Source organism: Drosophila tropicalis, unplaced genomic scaffold (assembly GCF_018151085.1).
Source record: "Drosophila tropicalis isolate 14030-0801.00 unplaced genomic scaffold, ASM1815108v1 contig_1002, whole genome shotgun sequence".
Classification (NCBI taxonomy): Eukaryota; Metazoa; Arthropoda; class Insecta; order Diptera; family Drosophilidae; genus Drosophila; species Drosophila tropicalis.
The window spans coordinates 805283-818461 of NW_027172360.1; the positions used below are offsets into that span (position 1 = coordinate 805283).

At 43.3% G+C, this 13179-nt stretch overlaps 1 protein-coding gene across 1 annotated transcript; it reads right to left on the reverse strand.

Moving 5' to 3' along the window:
- Nucleotides 1-1546: 1546 nt before the first annotated feature.
- On the reverse strand, nt 1547-12936 carry LOC137575424 (uncharacterized). The gene is made up of 4 exons (XM_068288031.1): nt 12745-12936; nt 10634-12655; nt 8761-8895; nt 1547-2014 (listed from the first exon to the last, which is right to left on the reverse strand). The coding sequence occupies exons 1-4, from the start codon at nt 12934-12936 to the stop codon at nt 1547-1549; spliced, it is 2817 nt and encodes a 938-aa protein (XP_068144132.1).
- Between the last annotated feature and the right edge of the window lie 243 nt (nt 12937-13179).

Below are 13179 nucleotides of genomic sequence, written 5' to 3' on the forward strand. Positions count from 1 at the left end.
TCTTGGAGAGAGTTCTAGAATAGAAGGCAATAGGCTTCTCTGAACCATCCTGAAGTTTGTGGCTCGGCACCGCTCCAATTCCGTACGAAGATGCATCGCAGGTTAACGATACTGGCATTTTGCCATCGAAATGCATTAGCACATTTTGTGAAGTTACAAGATTTTTAAGATTCATGAAGGCATCTTGGTGTTTATGGGCCCACACCCATGGCGCATTTTTATCCAGTAGACGGTGAAGCGGTTCAGCAACGGTTGCCTTATGTGGCAGGAATGCGTGGTAAAAATTGATGAGTCCCAAGAATGCTTGTAATTGTTTCTTATCCTTTGGAGCTGGAGCGCACTTGATAGCTTCGACCTTACTGGCACACGGTCTTTTAGCCAGTGCATCGATTTTAAAACCTAAAAATTCGACTGATGGAACTCCAAATTGACACTTGTCTCTGCGTAGGCGTAGTCCGGCCTTATCAAATCTTGAAAGCACCTCATTAAGACGCACCGCTAGCTCTTCCTCTGATTTTCCCATAACAATTATGTCATCGAAGTAGGGTAAAACACCAGAAACGTTCTGCAATATACGTTCGATGCAGCTCTGAAATATGCCCGGGGCTGAAGAAATTCCAAATTGTAGTCTGGTTACTTTGAAATAACCTTTGGGTGTACATATGGTTTGCATCAACGCAGACTGCTCATCTACCACTAGTTGTTGGTACGCCTGAGCCAAGTCGATTTTCGCAAATATGGATCCTCCTTCAACTGATGCTAATAATGAATTCATTGGAGGAATTTGATGGCCGTGTTGCTTAATCACTTTATTAATTGTAGACTTGTAGTCGCCACATATGCGAATAGTACCTTCCTTTTTAATTACTGGCACTGTAGGAGTCGCCCAGTCGGAGTATTCAATGGGTACTAGGATTCCTTGGGAGCACAGACGGTCTAATTCTTCTTCATATAATTCTTGAATTGCAAATGGAATGCGTCTTGCTGGCAGTCGGACTGGTGTTGCATCAGTATTGATTTGCAATGACACAGGTGGCCCCCGAAAACGGCCTAATTCAGACGAAAACAGATCCTTATACTTCGCCAGAGTTGCCTCGATGCTAAGTTTAGCGTTAATGGCATGTATTCCTTCTATGCTGATGCCTAAGGGCATAAACCAGTTGCGTCCAAGTAAATTCGATCCACCGCTTGATGTAAAAACCAGTGGAAGATTCGGAATGTATTTATTATCGTACTGGACAGATGTATCCACGATGCCAATAACAGGAATTCGGTTTTTCTGGTAATCCGTAAACTCTAGAGAAGAATCTTGAATATTCGGTCTATCCGTTGGCCAGATATAACGAAACATAGCTTCGTCTATCATAGTGATCGCAGACCCCGAATTGGCATTTTCGTTTATTTATAATTATTGTAACGATTTCCTTTGGGCAAATCAACGGTAGTATGCTGTGGACACTGTATTCTTCATTCGGCTTTTGCTTGTGTGGTCCTCGGTAGGAGGCATGGCCACTCGATGTGTTGAATGCTTTACGGCCCGGGTCTCTTACAGCCCGGCAGACTCGTTGAAGATGGCCTGCTCGGTGACAGGCATGGCACACAGTGTTCCGATGTGGGCATAGTTGTCGCAAATGAGCACCCCCGCAACCATCGCATGGCTGGTGGTGCTGATTGGGTCGGCTTGGACGGATCGCGTTGGTCTGCACTCCGTATATCGACTCATCAAAGCAGCTCCGAATTTGCAGTCGACAGCGAGAGTCCTAAGTGCAGCCGATTCATCAATTATTTGGTCTCGCTTGTGAAATTGGTAGTAGGCCGCAATTTCCGATTGACATGGAGACAAATGTTGGTTGAGTATTTCATTTATTTCCGATAAACTTAAATCGGTCACCTGAGTAGGGGATGCCAATGACGTTAGAATCTTGAACAATGGAGCGCCAGCCAGCGTAAGCAATGCAGCCTTCTTCCGAGCTTCCTCCGAAACGTCATTGGCCAGAAGATACAGCTCAAAACGCTGCTTGTAAGTTGTCCATTTATTTGGGTGATTTAAGTCAAATGGTTCTAACTGACCCACTCCTGACATTATCACTGATTTATTTGTTGTTTTACGTTCTGTAGCAATATTCACTTTGGCGGACTTTTCCTCATGTAATTCCAAATCAGACATTAGTAGTTGAGTTCGATCGTATGTGTGTGTGTGAGCATCAATTTTAATTGCAGTAGTCGTAGCGCGTCTATCTGCGAATGCGCGCGTTGGTAAAGTACCGTTGCTTTATTCCAATAAACTTGGCGCCAGTATGCATGCGGTTTTTGGCGTCTCTTTGTTCGCTTTCGCTTGGTCGATTGTAACTGTACACGACATATACATATATAGTTTGACGAATCATCCCATCCTCGTCGCCAATTTTGTGTTTGTGCAAACTTATATATATATGGTTTATTAATAGATAATGGTACAGTAGAATTTTGGGATATGTAGTTGTTGTAGTAGCAGAAGTAGAAGTCCAGTAGTAGTAATCCCTCGTAGCTATAGTAGAAGTGCAGTAGTAGAAATCCCTCGTAGTTGTAGTAGTAGTTGCAGTAGTAGAAATCCCTTGTAGTTGTAGCAGTAGTCCCTCGTAGTTGTAGCAGGGGAGTCCGATGTTATTCCGAAGCAATTAGTAGAACGACTGACTGTGCAGCTGTTAACAGACCTTTTAACAGTGCCACGATAACAGCTTCTTAGAGATGGGTCACATACATAACAGTTCGCATAAGGGAATTGGCAAGAACATTTGGGTGTGCATCCAGTTTCGCAGAATACTTTAGTTGTTGACTTTCTATTTCAGATTTTACGCTAGGTATATTTTGATCATTTTGAATGTTGTCGTTCCGTATATACCACGGGGCCCCCGTGATTGATCTTAAAATTTTCGACTGCGCTCTTTGTATAATATCGACATTGCTGGTACTGGCATTTCCCCATAGTACGGCTCCGTAAGTCCAGATGGGTTTTAGTACGGAGTTGTATAGGAGGACTTTATGCCCACTGTAGGCTACTCGCTTTCAGTTTAAGCTGTGACTTTTTTGCTTTGATGTGCTTGCGCCAAGTTAGTCTTCTGTCTAGGTGAATGCCAAGGTAAGTGACATCCACGGCTTGAGGAACTGGTACGTTGTTTAGCATTAGAGCTGGACAGTTTCTTCTGTTAAGCGTAAATGTAACATGTTTGCATTTCTGCTCGTTGACCCGGATACGCCAGGTTGCTAGCCATTCCTCTACCACCTTGAGGTGTTCCTCTAATTTTGCAGAGGCTTGTGTTGGGCATTTGGATCTGCTGAGGATTGCCGTGTCATCGGCAAAAGTGGACGTTGTAAGTCCTAAGCTCGTTGGTAAGTATGCAGTGTACAGTAGGTAGAGCAATGGGCCGAGTACACTGCCTTGCGGTACACCAGCTTTGATTTCAAAATCAGCCGAGACGGAGCCATTACATCTTACAGCGAATTTCCTATTGTAAAGGTAAGATTCCATGAGTTTGTGGGTGTACTGTGGCAGTTTTTGCCGGATTTTGAACATCAGACCCTCAAGCCAATCTCTATCGAAAGCCTGGGCAACGTCGAGAAAGACAGCCGCACAGTATTCTTTTAGTTCGAATGCTGTTCGTATTTCGGATGTTATGCGATTGACTTGTTCAATTGTACCATGTTTTTCGCGGAAGCCGAACTGGTGTGAAGGGATTGTGTTCTCCGATGCCAGAAATGAGTTTAGTCGGATCTGCAGGACCTTTTCAAAAAGCTTCGAAAGACATGGCAGCAAACTAATTGGCCTATAGGATGATGGCTGGGTTTTGTCCTTTCCCACTTTAGGAATCATGATGATAGTGGACCTTTTCCATGTTCTTGGGAAGTAGCCAATTCTTATTATAGCGTTGAACAGTTTGCAGATGAATTGTATGGTGTGATTAGGTCATGGCCAGGGGCTTTTTTCGGCTTTATGTGGTTTTTAATAACTGCAGTGATCTCGTCCGATTGGAGTTCCGAGTACTCACTATCCGTTAATGTGCTCGATGGGGGAAGTACAGATAAGTTTGATGTTGGATTTGGCTGGAAAACCATTTTAAGATGTGTGGCAAATACGGATGGGCATCCTTCGACTCTTCGTCACTGCTGGCCCATCCACCGGACCCCTTATCGGTGAAACTGTCTGTGTAGGAGCGCTTAAAGTTGGACTGAGCTTTTCTATGTATTTCCTTTGAGCCCAGTAATCTGCCATTCTCTTCTTAGACGTCGTTTTTTCGTTACTAATTGTTCTATCCGCCAGTTCGAAGGCCTGTCAACAGGTTTAGTGTAAGTAGGGGCATGTGGGGTAGACACTCTTGCTGCGGCTCCCATCATCCACTCAAGTGCAGAGACGCACATGTCAATGTTCTCTGCAGCATCCAGTTTCGGCGAACAGTCAATGTGGGCACTCATATACATTTTAAATTTAAGCCAATTTGTTTTGTTGTTTGTAAGCCCATATGGGCGATCAAGTACTTGAGGTCTTGTTAATAGTGTGAATAGCACTGGAGAGTGATCGGAAGTTAAATCTAGCAGTGTATCCGCAGTGATCCGATTACGTGGAATCCTCTTGGTTACTGCGAAATCAATCAAGTCAGGCACTTTCTGTGGATCTGTGGGCCAATAAGTAGGCCTACCCGGTGAGACGCAATACATCTTATTGTGTTGTACAACTACTTGGCTTCAGGATTTACCAGGCGAGATCCCCAGTGCGTATGTTTGGCGTTATAGTCCCCTGCTGCAATGAAGCGATCTCCGAGTGTGTTAAAGAAATCGGTAAATTCCTTTTCAGAGATTGAGAAGCGTGGTGGGCAGTACAGGGCAAGCAATGTAGTGTTGCCGCAGCTGGTTTGGACGGTTATAGCAGTTGTTTGTAGGTGCTGTGTTTCAAATCTGTTGATGAACGAGTGTTTTATACGGTTTTTGATTAGGATACCAGTCCCGCCATGAGCTCTTCCTGGATGGTTTGTTGCATAGAAGGTATATTTTGGTATTTGAAAATTATTTTTTGATGTTAAATGTGTTTCCGAAATTAGCAAAACGTCGTTTTCACTTGAGTCTAGGAATAGTTGCAGTTCATTTTTGTGCTTGGAGATGCCGTTAGCATTTCAAAGTCATAGACGTAGGGAAGCCATTATTTATTCTCGATAAGCTTCAGGATAAGCAGTTTTTGATTCCGCATCAGTTCGTGCGTACAGTTTTGCATGAACGTCATAAAAGCGGTCATGTTTTGATTGAGTGAGATCAATAGGGCCTCTAAACCACTTGGAATTTGCTGGCCAAGCTCTGGTGCGCTAGGTTGCGGATTCTGTAGATGCTGGAGTGACGGGGTCTCTTTTGCGGGCTCCGTCTGTCCAGTTCGGAGCACACTAGCGAAGGATACACTAGGACTGTATGTAGCAGGCATGTTAGATGATCTAACGCGTCTGCTATTTCTTGAGTAGGGACCGATGGCTCAATCCCCTTCAACACAACCTGGAGCCCTTTACTGCTTTTTAGTTGGTAGGTATAGAAGTTGATGTTAGCATTACGGAGGTACTTTTCGATGATGCGGAAATTGTCCTCTGTTTGGGTTTGACATTTAATTTCTTTAATGTTACCCTATTGAGAGTGGTTACAACAAAGTTTTTTCCCCCACTGTTTCTACTAGCTTCGAAATCAGGGTGCTGCAGTTGGCTCCACGGATGTATAAATGGGGTGGTCTAGCTGACTTAACTTTATCTACGCGCCGGCTTGATCATCTTGCTGATCGGCAAGAATTTTAAAACGATTCCCGCTAAGGGGTGCTACTCGTTCATTTGGTTTGGTTATTTTCGGCGTATTGCCACTTTTTTTCTTTTGCGGGCTTAGCTTCCGCTTAGTTATTTTAATATATCTATCCATTCCAGTTTGGACAGAAGTCGTTGGGTTTACTATTGTGGCTGACTTTGGGCGACTTGTCGTTGACGGCTTGAGGCAGGTCAATGCTTCGGCAGACGTTGCAGTAGTTGCTGTCAACGAGCTGACGGTGCTGGTCGGTGACCCAGTTATCGATATTGATGGAGAAGCACACTGCTCACTCCACGGTAAGTTGCTGTTGATTGCTGAGTGGCTGGCACTTTCGGTGTTATTGCTTACGTTAGCATTCAGTGGGGTCGGCGACACCACCGAAAAATACTCGTTGTTGCGTTGGACCGAGAGTCGACGCTCTCGTTGTTGTTGTACAATTAGTTCTTGTAGCTGTTGCTGGTGGGGATCGAGAGAGCTTGGGCCCGAATTGGTGGACATGGCTTTTGTAAAAATTACGCACTTTGTTGTTGCAACTAAGTATTTATTGCTATTAGAGCAATCTAATAGCAATATGATAGTACATAGGCGTCTCTGAGGCGACTTAGAGCCCTACACAAATTTTTGCAAACGCGGTCTTTTTTTTTACACTCAATTTTTACGGAGTGCATTAAAAAATACGTCTGCACACGGCGGCAGTTAAATTACGTCAAATGATATCAATCTTTCATCGTCGCAAATAAATTTGTCATTGATCCTTGTCTTAAATTCTGAGGTGTTCTTTACGTTGTATGTTGAGACTGCCGTTATATTTTTTAATATGTTGACTATGTATTTGCATAGTCCGTATGATGGAGAACCAATTGATGAGCAGATTGGTCTCAATGGCGTACCTTCTTTATGAGTTTTAGGTAATCCATATATTCCTGGTTTAATTGATGTGTTTGTTATAAGCTTATTTCGTTCGGTCCGTGAAATAAGTTCTTGTTTGTATAATTTTTCCACCAATTCGTTGTTTCTGGTCTGTAGTCTAGTCGTTGGGTCCTTCCTTAAACTTCTATATGTATTTAAATCGTTAAGTATATTATCCATTTTTTTGTCATACTCAGTCTTATCCATTGCAACTGTCTTATTCCCTTTATCAGAAGTTAAAATTAATATGTCATCATTCTGTCTAAGAAATTTCCTTGTTTGTGCTTCCTCTTGTTTCTCTTTGTCTTTAAGAGTCTGTACTAGCTCCTCTCTAATACAAGGACAACATATACACACAACTAAAAGGAATGCCTATGGGCTCACCAGCATTACCAATAATATCCGATATAATTATGGAAGAACTTTTAGACAAAATGATGAAAACACTACAGCGACCACCTAGAGTTATGACGAAATATGTAGATGACCTTTTTGCCATAATTAAAGAAGACGAGATCCAAAACACACTTGACAACCTAAATTCATTTGACAGAAACATAAAGTTTACAGTAGAGTTAGAAAATGACAACAAATTGACATATCTAGACGCAGCAATACACAGACGAGGAAACGAGCTAAAATTAAAATTTATTTATTTATTTTATTTACGGCAACTAACACAGCAGTCGACGAAAAAGCTTAAGCTAAAGACAGATAGTAATTAAATGAAGAAGGTAGCTTAGCTTTATACACAACTAAACATCCCCGACCCGGTGGAGGTGTTTTATTTGCACAAGGTGCCCCGATTCACAGCCAATGTGGCCAGGGATGAGTTGCAGCCAATCCAAGTCCAGAATATTTTCATTGGCTTCGCTGTAGATGATTAAAAAGTAGAGCGCGAAGAGAAGTGACAGAAAGATGAGGAGAGATAAGGTGAGAAAGGTTGTTAAAAGATTGGCAAAGAACACGAAGAGGTTCGTGAAGAGGGTAGTTAGTCAGACATCTACTAAGGTGAATAGGAAAAAAGTTTCTGGTCCGACGTGAGGGAACACAAAAATACAGCGTATCTAGTAAATTGGTAGAAATGAATTCGCCGTTGACTAGTTTATGGAGAAAGAGAATGCCAAAAACGAGCCTACGGTTATAAAGTGAAGGAAGATTAATAAGAAGAAGTCTGTCAGAATAAGAAGGTAGGCGAAGACCCGGGTCCCAATTTAGACCGCGTAGCGCAAACTTCAGGAATTACTTCTGTACCGATTCAATACTACGCTGGTGAACATTATATTGAGGGTTCCACACTGGCGAGCAATATTCTAGAGTAGGGCGAACTAACGACATAGGGTTAATCAAATTCTTTGGCCCACCGTTTAATGAAGCCGAGAAGGCTGCTTGCTCTGTTGACAATTGAAGAAATATGAACATCAAATAAAAGTTTTCGGTCAAACATAACGCCTAAGTCTTTGAATGATGGAACACAATCTAACAGAACAGACTTAATAAAGTAATGAGCTAGGAGCGGAGACAAACGACTGAAAGTCATAAAAGAACACTTAGAGGCATTAAGGTGTAATTTATTAACGTTGCACCAATCACAGAACGCATCGAGATCTGATTGCAAGTACTGTTGGAAAGAAGGATCATTATAGGAATAACAAATCTTGACGTCATCCGCAAACATGAGCACGCGTGAATGAGCCAAGGCCAAAGGCAAATCATTTATAAACAATGTAAATAAAAGTGGGCCCAGATGACTGCCTTGGGGTACACCTGACGTAACTCGAACAGTTTTAGATATCGAGGAACGAAAAGACACCTTTTGGGTTCTGCCAATAAGATACGACTTTAACCAACCTAATAATTTTGGTGAAAAACCCATGATGTTAAGTTTCGCGAGAAGCAAAGAATGATCAACCGTATCAAAAGCCTTACTGAAGTCAGTATAAATAACATCAGTTTGACACTTTTTACGGAAGCCCTGGTGTACAAGGGTAGTTTTTGTGTTTGTGCAAACTTATGTATATATAGTTTATTAATAGATAATTGTACAGTAGAAATCTGGGATATGTAGTAGTTGTAGTTATAGTAGTAGAAGTAGAAGTCCAGTAGTAGAAGTCCCTCGTAGCTGTAGTAGTAGTCGCGGTAGTAGCAATCCCTCGTAGTTGTAGTAGTAATCCCTTGTAGCTGTAGTAGTAGTAGTAGTAGTAGAAGTCCCTCGTAGTTGTAGCAGGGAAGTCCGATGTTGTTCCGAAGCAATTAGTAGAACGACTGAGAAGTGCAGCTGTTAACAGACCTTTTAACAGTCCGACGATAACAGCTTCTTAGAGATGGGTCACATACATAACACCCCTTAACACCCAGATGGGTTAAAGAATTCCGGGGGTTGTCTTTTCCGACTCGATCTGCGAGGAGTCACTGGAGCTGGGGACAATGGTGCCGGTTCAGACAATTCAGGACAGTCGGGTATATCATCAGATATCGAGACTGCATCCTCAGCAGGTAGTTCGATTGATTCCGTGTCTTGAGTACTTTCGACAGGCGGAACCCGATGGCGAAGTTGGTCGAAGTGACGTTTAATAATGCGGCGATCATGTAAACGAACGTTGTATGAAATGGGGCCTGTCTGGTCCACAATTTCGCCTTCTATCCAATTTGGACCGGGGGCGTAGTTACGGACCCAAACCGGAGCACCAATAGAAAACTGCTTATCATTTGTTAGGTCGCAGACCTTTCCGTATGTTATTTCCTTGGGTTGAATTTTGTCGAAATATGACTTAAGCTCTCGATTACATAGTAGTTCTGCAGGGGTACGATTTGTCGTGGAGTGAGGGGTAGTATGTTGGCTAAACAGATACCGCGCCAGTGCGAGATCTATGTTAAGATTTCTATCAAACTTTTTCAGGTAATTCTTGGTACTTTGTACCATGCGCTCGGCTTGCCCATTTGTGGCAGGATGAAATGGAGCCGACCGAATGTGTCGAATCACGTTGTTTTTCATAAAGATCCTGAATTCTTCAGACGTGAATGCAGTGCCATTATCTGACACTATTTCGTCCGGTAATCCGTGCGTTGCAAAAAGCTGTCTCAAGAATTTAATAGCAGCAGCAGATGATGTAGATTTCACAACAGAGACTTCTAGCCATTTCGAAAATGAATCCACGACTAGTAAAAAGGTATTCCCATTAAAGGGGCCAGCGAAATCTATATGAAGGCGTGACCAAGGTTGTCTGGCAGATTCCCAATGATGTGTAGTTGTATGAGGCTGTTCGTTTCGGTTTTGCTGACAGGGATTGCAACGTTTCACAAGTAGCTCTATTTCAGCATCAATATTAGGCCACCAAAAGTAGCTTCGAGCCATGGCTTTCATTTTTACAATCCCCGGGTGTGAAGCATGCAACGCTTGAAGTAAAGCCGGTCTAGATGGTTCGGGAATCACAGACCGGTTGCCCCATACAAGAATTCCTTTGTTTGCTGAAAGCTCATGTCGGCGAGAAAAATACGAGTAGAGCTGATCTGAACGATCAACTTTTCCATTGGGCCATCCCCTTAACACCCAGTTCAGAACCTTTGATAAATGCGCGTCCTTCTTAGTCTGTAATGCTAGAGATTGAGCGCTGACAAGTGGTGTTCCAGCCCATTCAATCATTAACACTTCTTCTGTAGTGTTGCCTTCGCCTTGTTGTGGTAATGGGCATCGGCTTAAGAAGTCGGCGTTGCCCATTTTTGATCCCGGTCTATGAATTAGTGTAAAGTCATAGGCATTCAAGAATATTGCTCTTCGAAGCATCTGTGTGGAAATTACATTTGGAGTTGCCTTGGCCGTTGTAAATATTCCGAGCAATGGGCGATGATCTGTGACGAGAGTAAAAGAACGGCCATATAGATAATTGTGAAATTTTTTAACGCCTGATATAAGCCCAACGGCTTCTCTGTCGATTTGCGAGTAGTTTCTTTCTGTCTTGGAGAGAGTTCTAGAATAAAAGGCAATAGGCTTCTCTGATCCATCCTGAAGTTTGTGGCTCAGCACCGCTCCGATTCCGTACGGAGATGCATCGCACGTTAACAATACTGGCAATTTGCCATCGAAATGCATTAGCACATTTTGTGAAGTTACAAGATTTTTTAGATTCATGAAGGCATCTTGGTGTTTATGGGCCCACACCCATGGCGCATTTTTATCCAGTAGACGGTGAAGCGGTTCTGCAACGGTTGCCTTATGTGGCAGGAATGCGTGGTAAAAATTGATGAGTCCCAAGAATGCTTGTAATTGTTTCTTATCTTTTGGAGCCGGAGCGCACTTGATAGCTTCGACCTTACTGGCACACGGTCTTATACCCAGTGCATCGATTTTAAATCCCAAAAATTCTACTGACGGAACTCCAAATTGACACTTGTCTCTGCGTAGGCGTAGTCCGGCCTTATCAAATCTTGAAAGCACCTCATTAAGACGCACCGCTAGCTCTTCCTCTGATTTTCCCATAACAATTATGTCATCGAAGAAGGGTAAAACACCAGAAACGTTCTGCAATATACGTTCGATGCAGCTCTGAAATATGCCCGGGGCTGAAGAAATTCCAAATTGTAGTCTGGTTACTTTGAAATAACCTTTGTGTGTACATATGGTTTGCATCAATGCAGACTGCTCATCTACCACTAGTTGTTGGTACGCCTGAGCCAAGTCGATTTTCGCAAATATGGATCCTCCTTCAACTGATGCTAATAATGAATTCATTGGAGGAATTTGATAGCCGTGTTGCTTAATCACTTTATTAATTGTAGACTTGTAGTCGCCACATATGCGAATAGTACCATCCTTTTTAATTACTGGCACTGTAGGAGTCGCCCAGTCGGAGTATTCAATGGGTACTAGGATTCCTTGGGAGCACAGACGGTCTAATTCTTCTTCATATAATTCTTGAATTGCAAATGGAATGCGTCTTGCTGGCAGTCGGACTGGTGTTGCATCAGTATTAATTTGTAATGACACAGGTGGCCCCCGAAAACGGCCTAATTCAGACGAAAACAGATCCTTATACTTCGCCAGAGTTGCCTCGATGCTAAGTTTAGCGTTAATGGCATGTATTCCTTCTATGCTGATGCCTAAGGGCATAAACCAGTTGCGTCCAAGTAAATTCGATCCACCGCTTGATGTAACAACCAGTGGAAGATTCGGAATGTATTTATTATCGTACTGGACAGATGTATCCACGATGCCAATAACTGGAATTCGGTTTTTCTGGTAATCCGTAAACTCTAGAGCACAATCTTGGATATTCGGTCTATCCGTTGGCCAGATGTAACGAAACGTAGCTTCGTCTATCATTGTGATCGCAGACCCCGAATCCACTTCGAATTGGCATTTTCGTTTATTTATAATTATTGTAACGATTTCCTTTGGGCAAATCAACGGTAGTATGCTGTGGACACTGTATTCTTCATTCGGCTTTTGCTTGTGTGGTCCTCGGTAGGAGTCATGGCCACTCGATGTGTTGAATGCTTTACGACCCGGGTCTCTTACAGCCCTGCAGACTCGTTGAAGATGGCCTGCTCGGTGACAGGCATGGCACACAGTGTTCCGATGTGGGCATAGTTTCCGCAAGTGAGCACCCCCGCAACCATCGCATGGCTGGTGGTGCTGATTGGGTCGGCTTGGACGGATCGCGCTGGTCTGCACTTCGTGTATCAACTCAGTGCTCTCAGCTGTATTTCGCATGGCCCAAGCGCTGTGAGCAGCGGCCTCACTAGATGTGGCGCGTTCCATCGCGCGTTGAATCGTTAAATCTGCCTGCAGAGGCAGACTCTTCTGGAGACCCTCATCCTTCATTCCACATACGAAGCGATTGCGCAACATGCGATCCAAAGCGGCTCCGAATTTGCAGTCGACAGCGAGAGTTCTAAGTGCAGCCATGTAGTTCGCAACCGATTTATCAATTAGTTGGTCTCGCTTGTGAAATTGGTAGTAGGCCGGAATTTCCGATTGACATGGAGACAAATGTTGGTTGAGTATATTTCCGATAAACTCAAATCACTCACCTGAGTAGGGGATGCCAATGACGTTAGAAGCTCGAACAGTGGAGCGCCAGCCAGCGTAAGCAATGCAGCCTTCTTCCGTGCTTCCTCCGTAACGTCATTGGCCAGAAGATACAGCTCAAAACGCTGCTTGTAAGTTGTCCATTTGTTTGGGTGATTTAAATCAAATGGTTCTAACTGACCCACTCCTGACATTATCACTGATTTATTTGTTGTTTTGCGTTCTGTAGCAATATTCACTTTGGTGGGCTTTTCCTCATGTGATTCCAAATCAGACATTAGTAGTTGAATTCGATCGTATGTGTGTGTGTTTGAGCATCAATTCAAATTGCAGTAGTCGTAGCGCGTCTGTCTGCAAATGCGCGCGTTGGAAAAGTACCGTTTCTTTATTCCAATAAACTTGGCGCCAGCACGCATGCGGTTTTTGGCGTCTCTTTG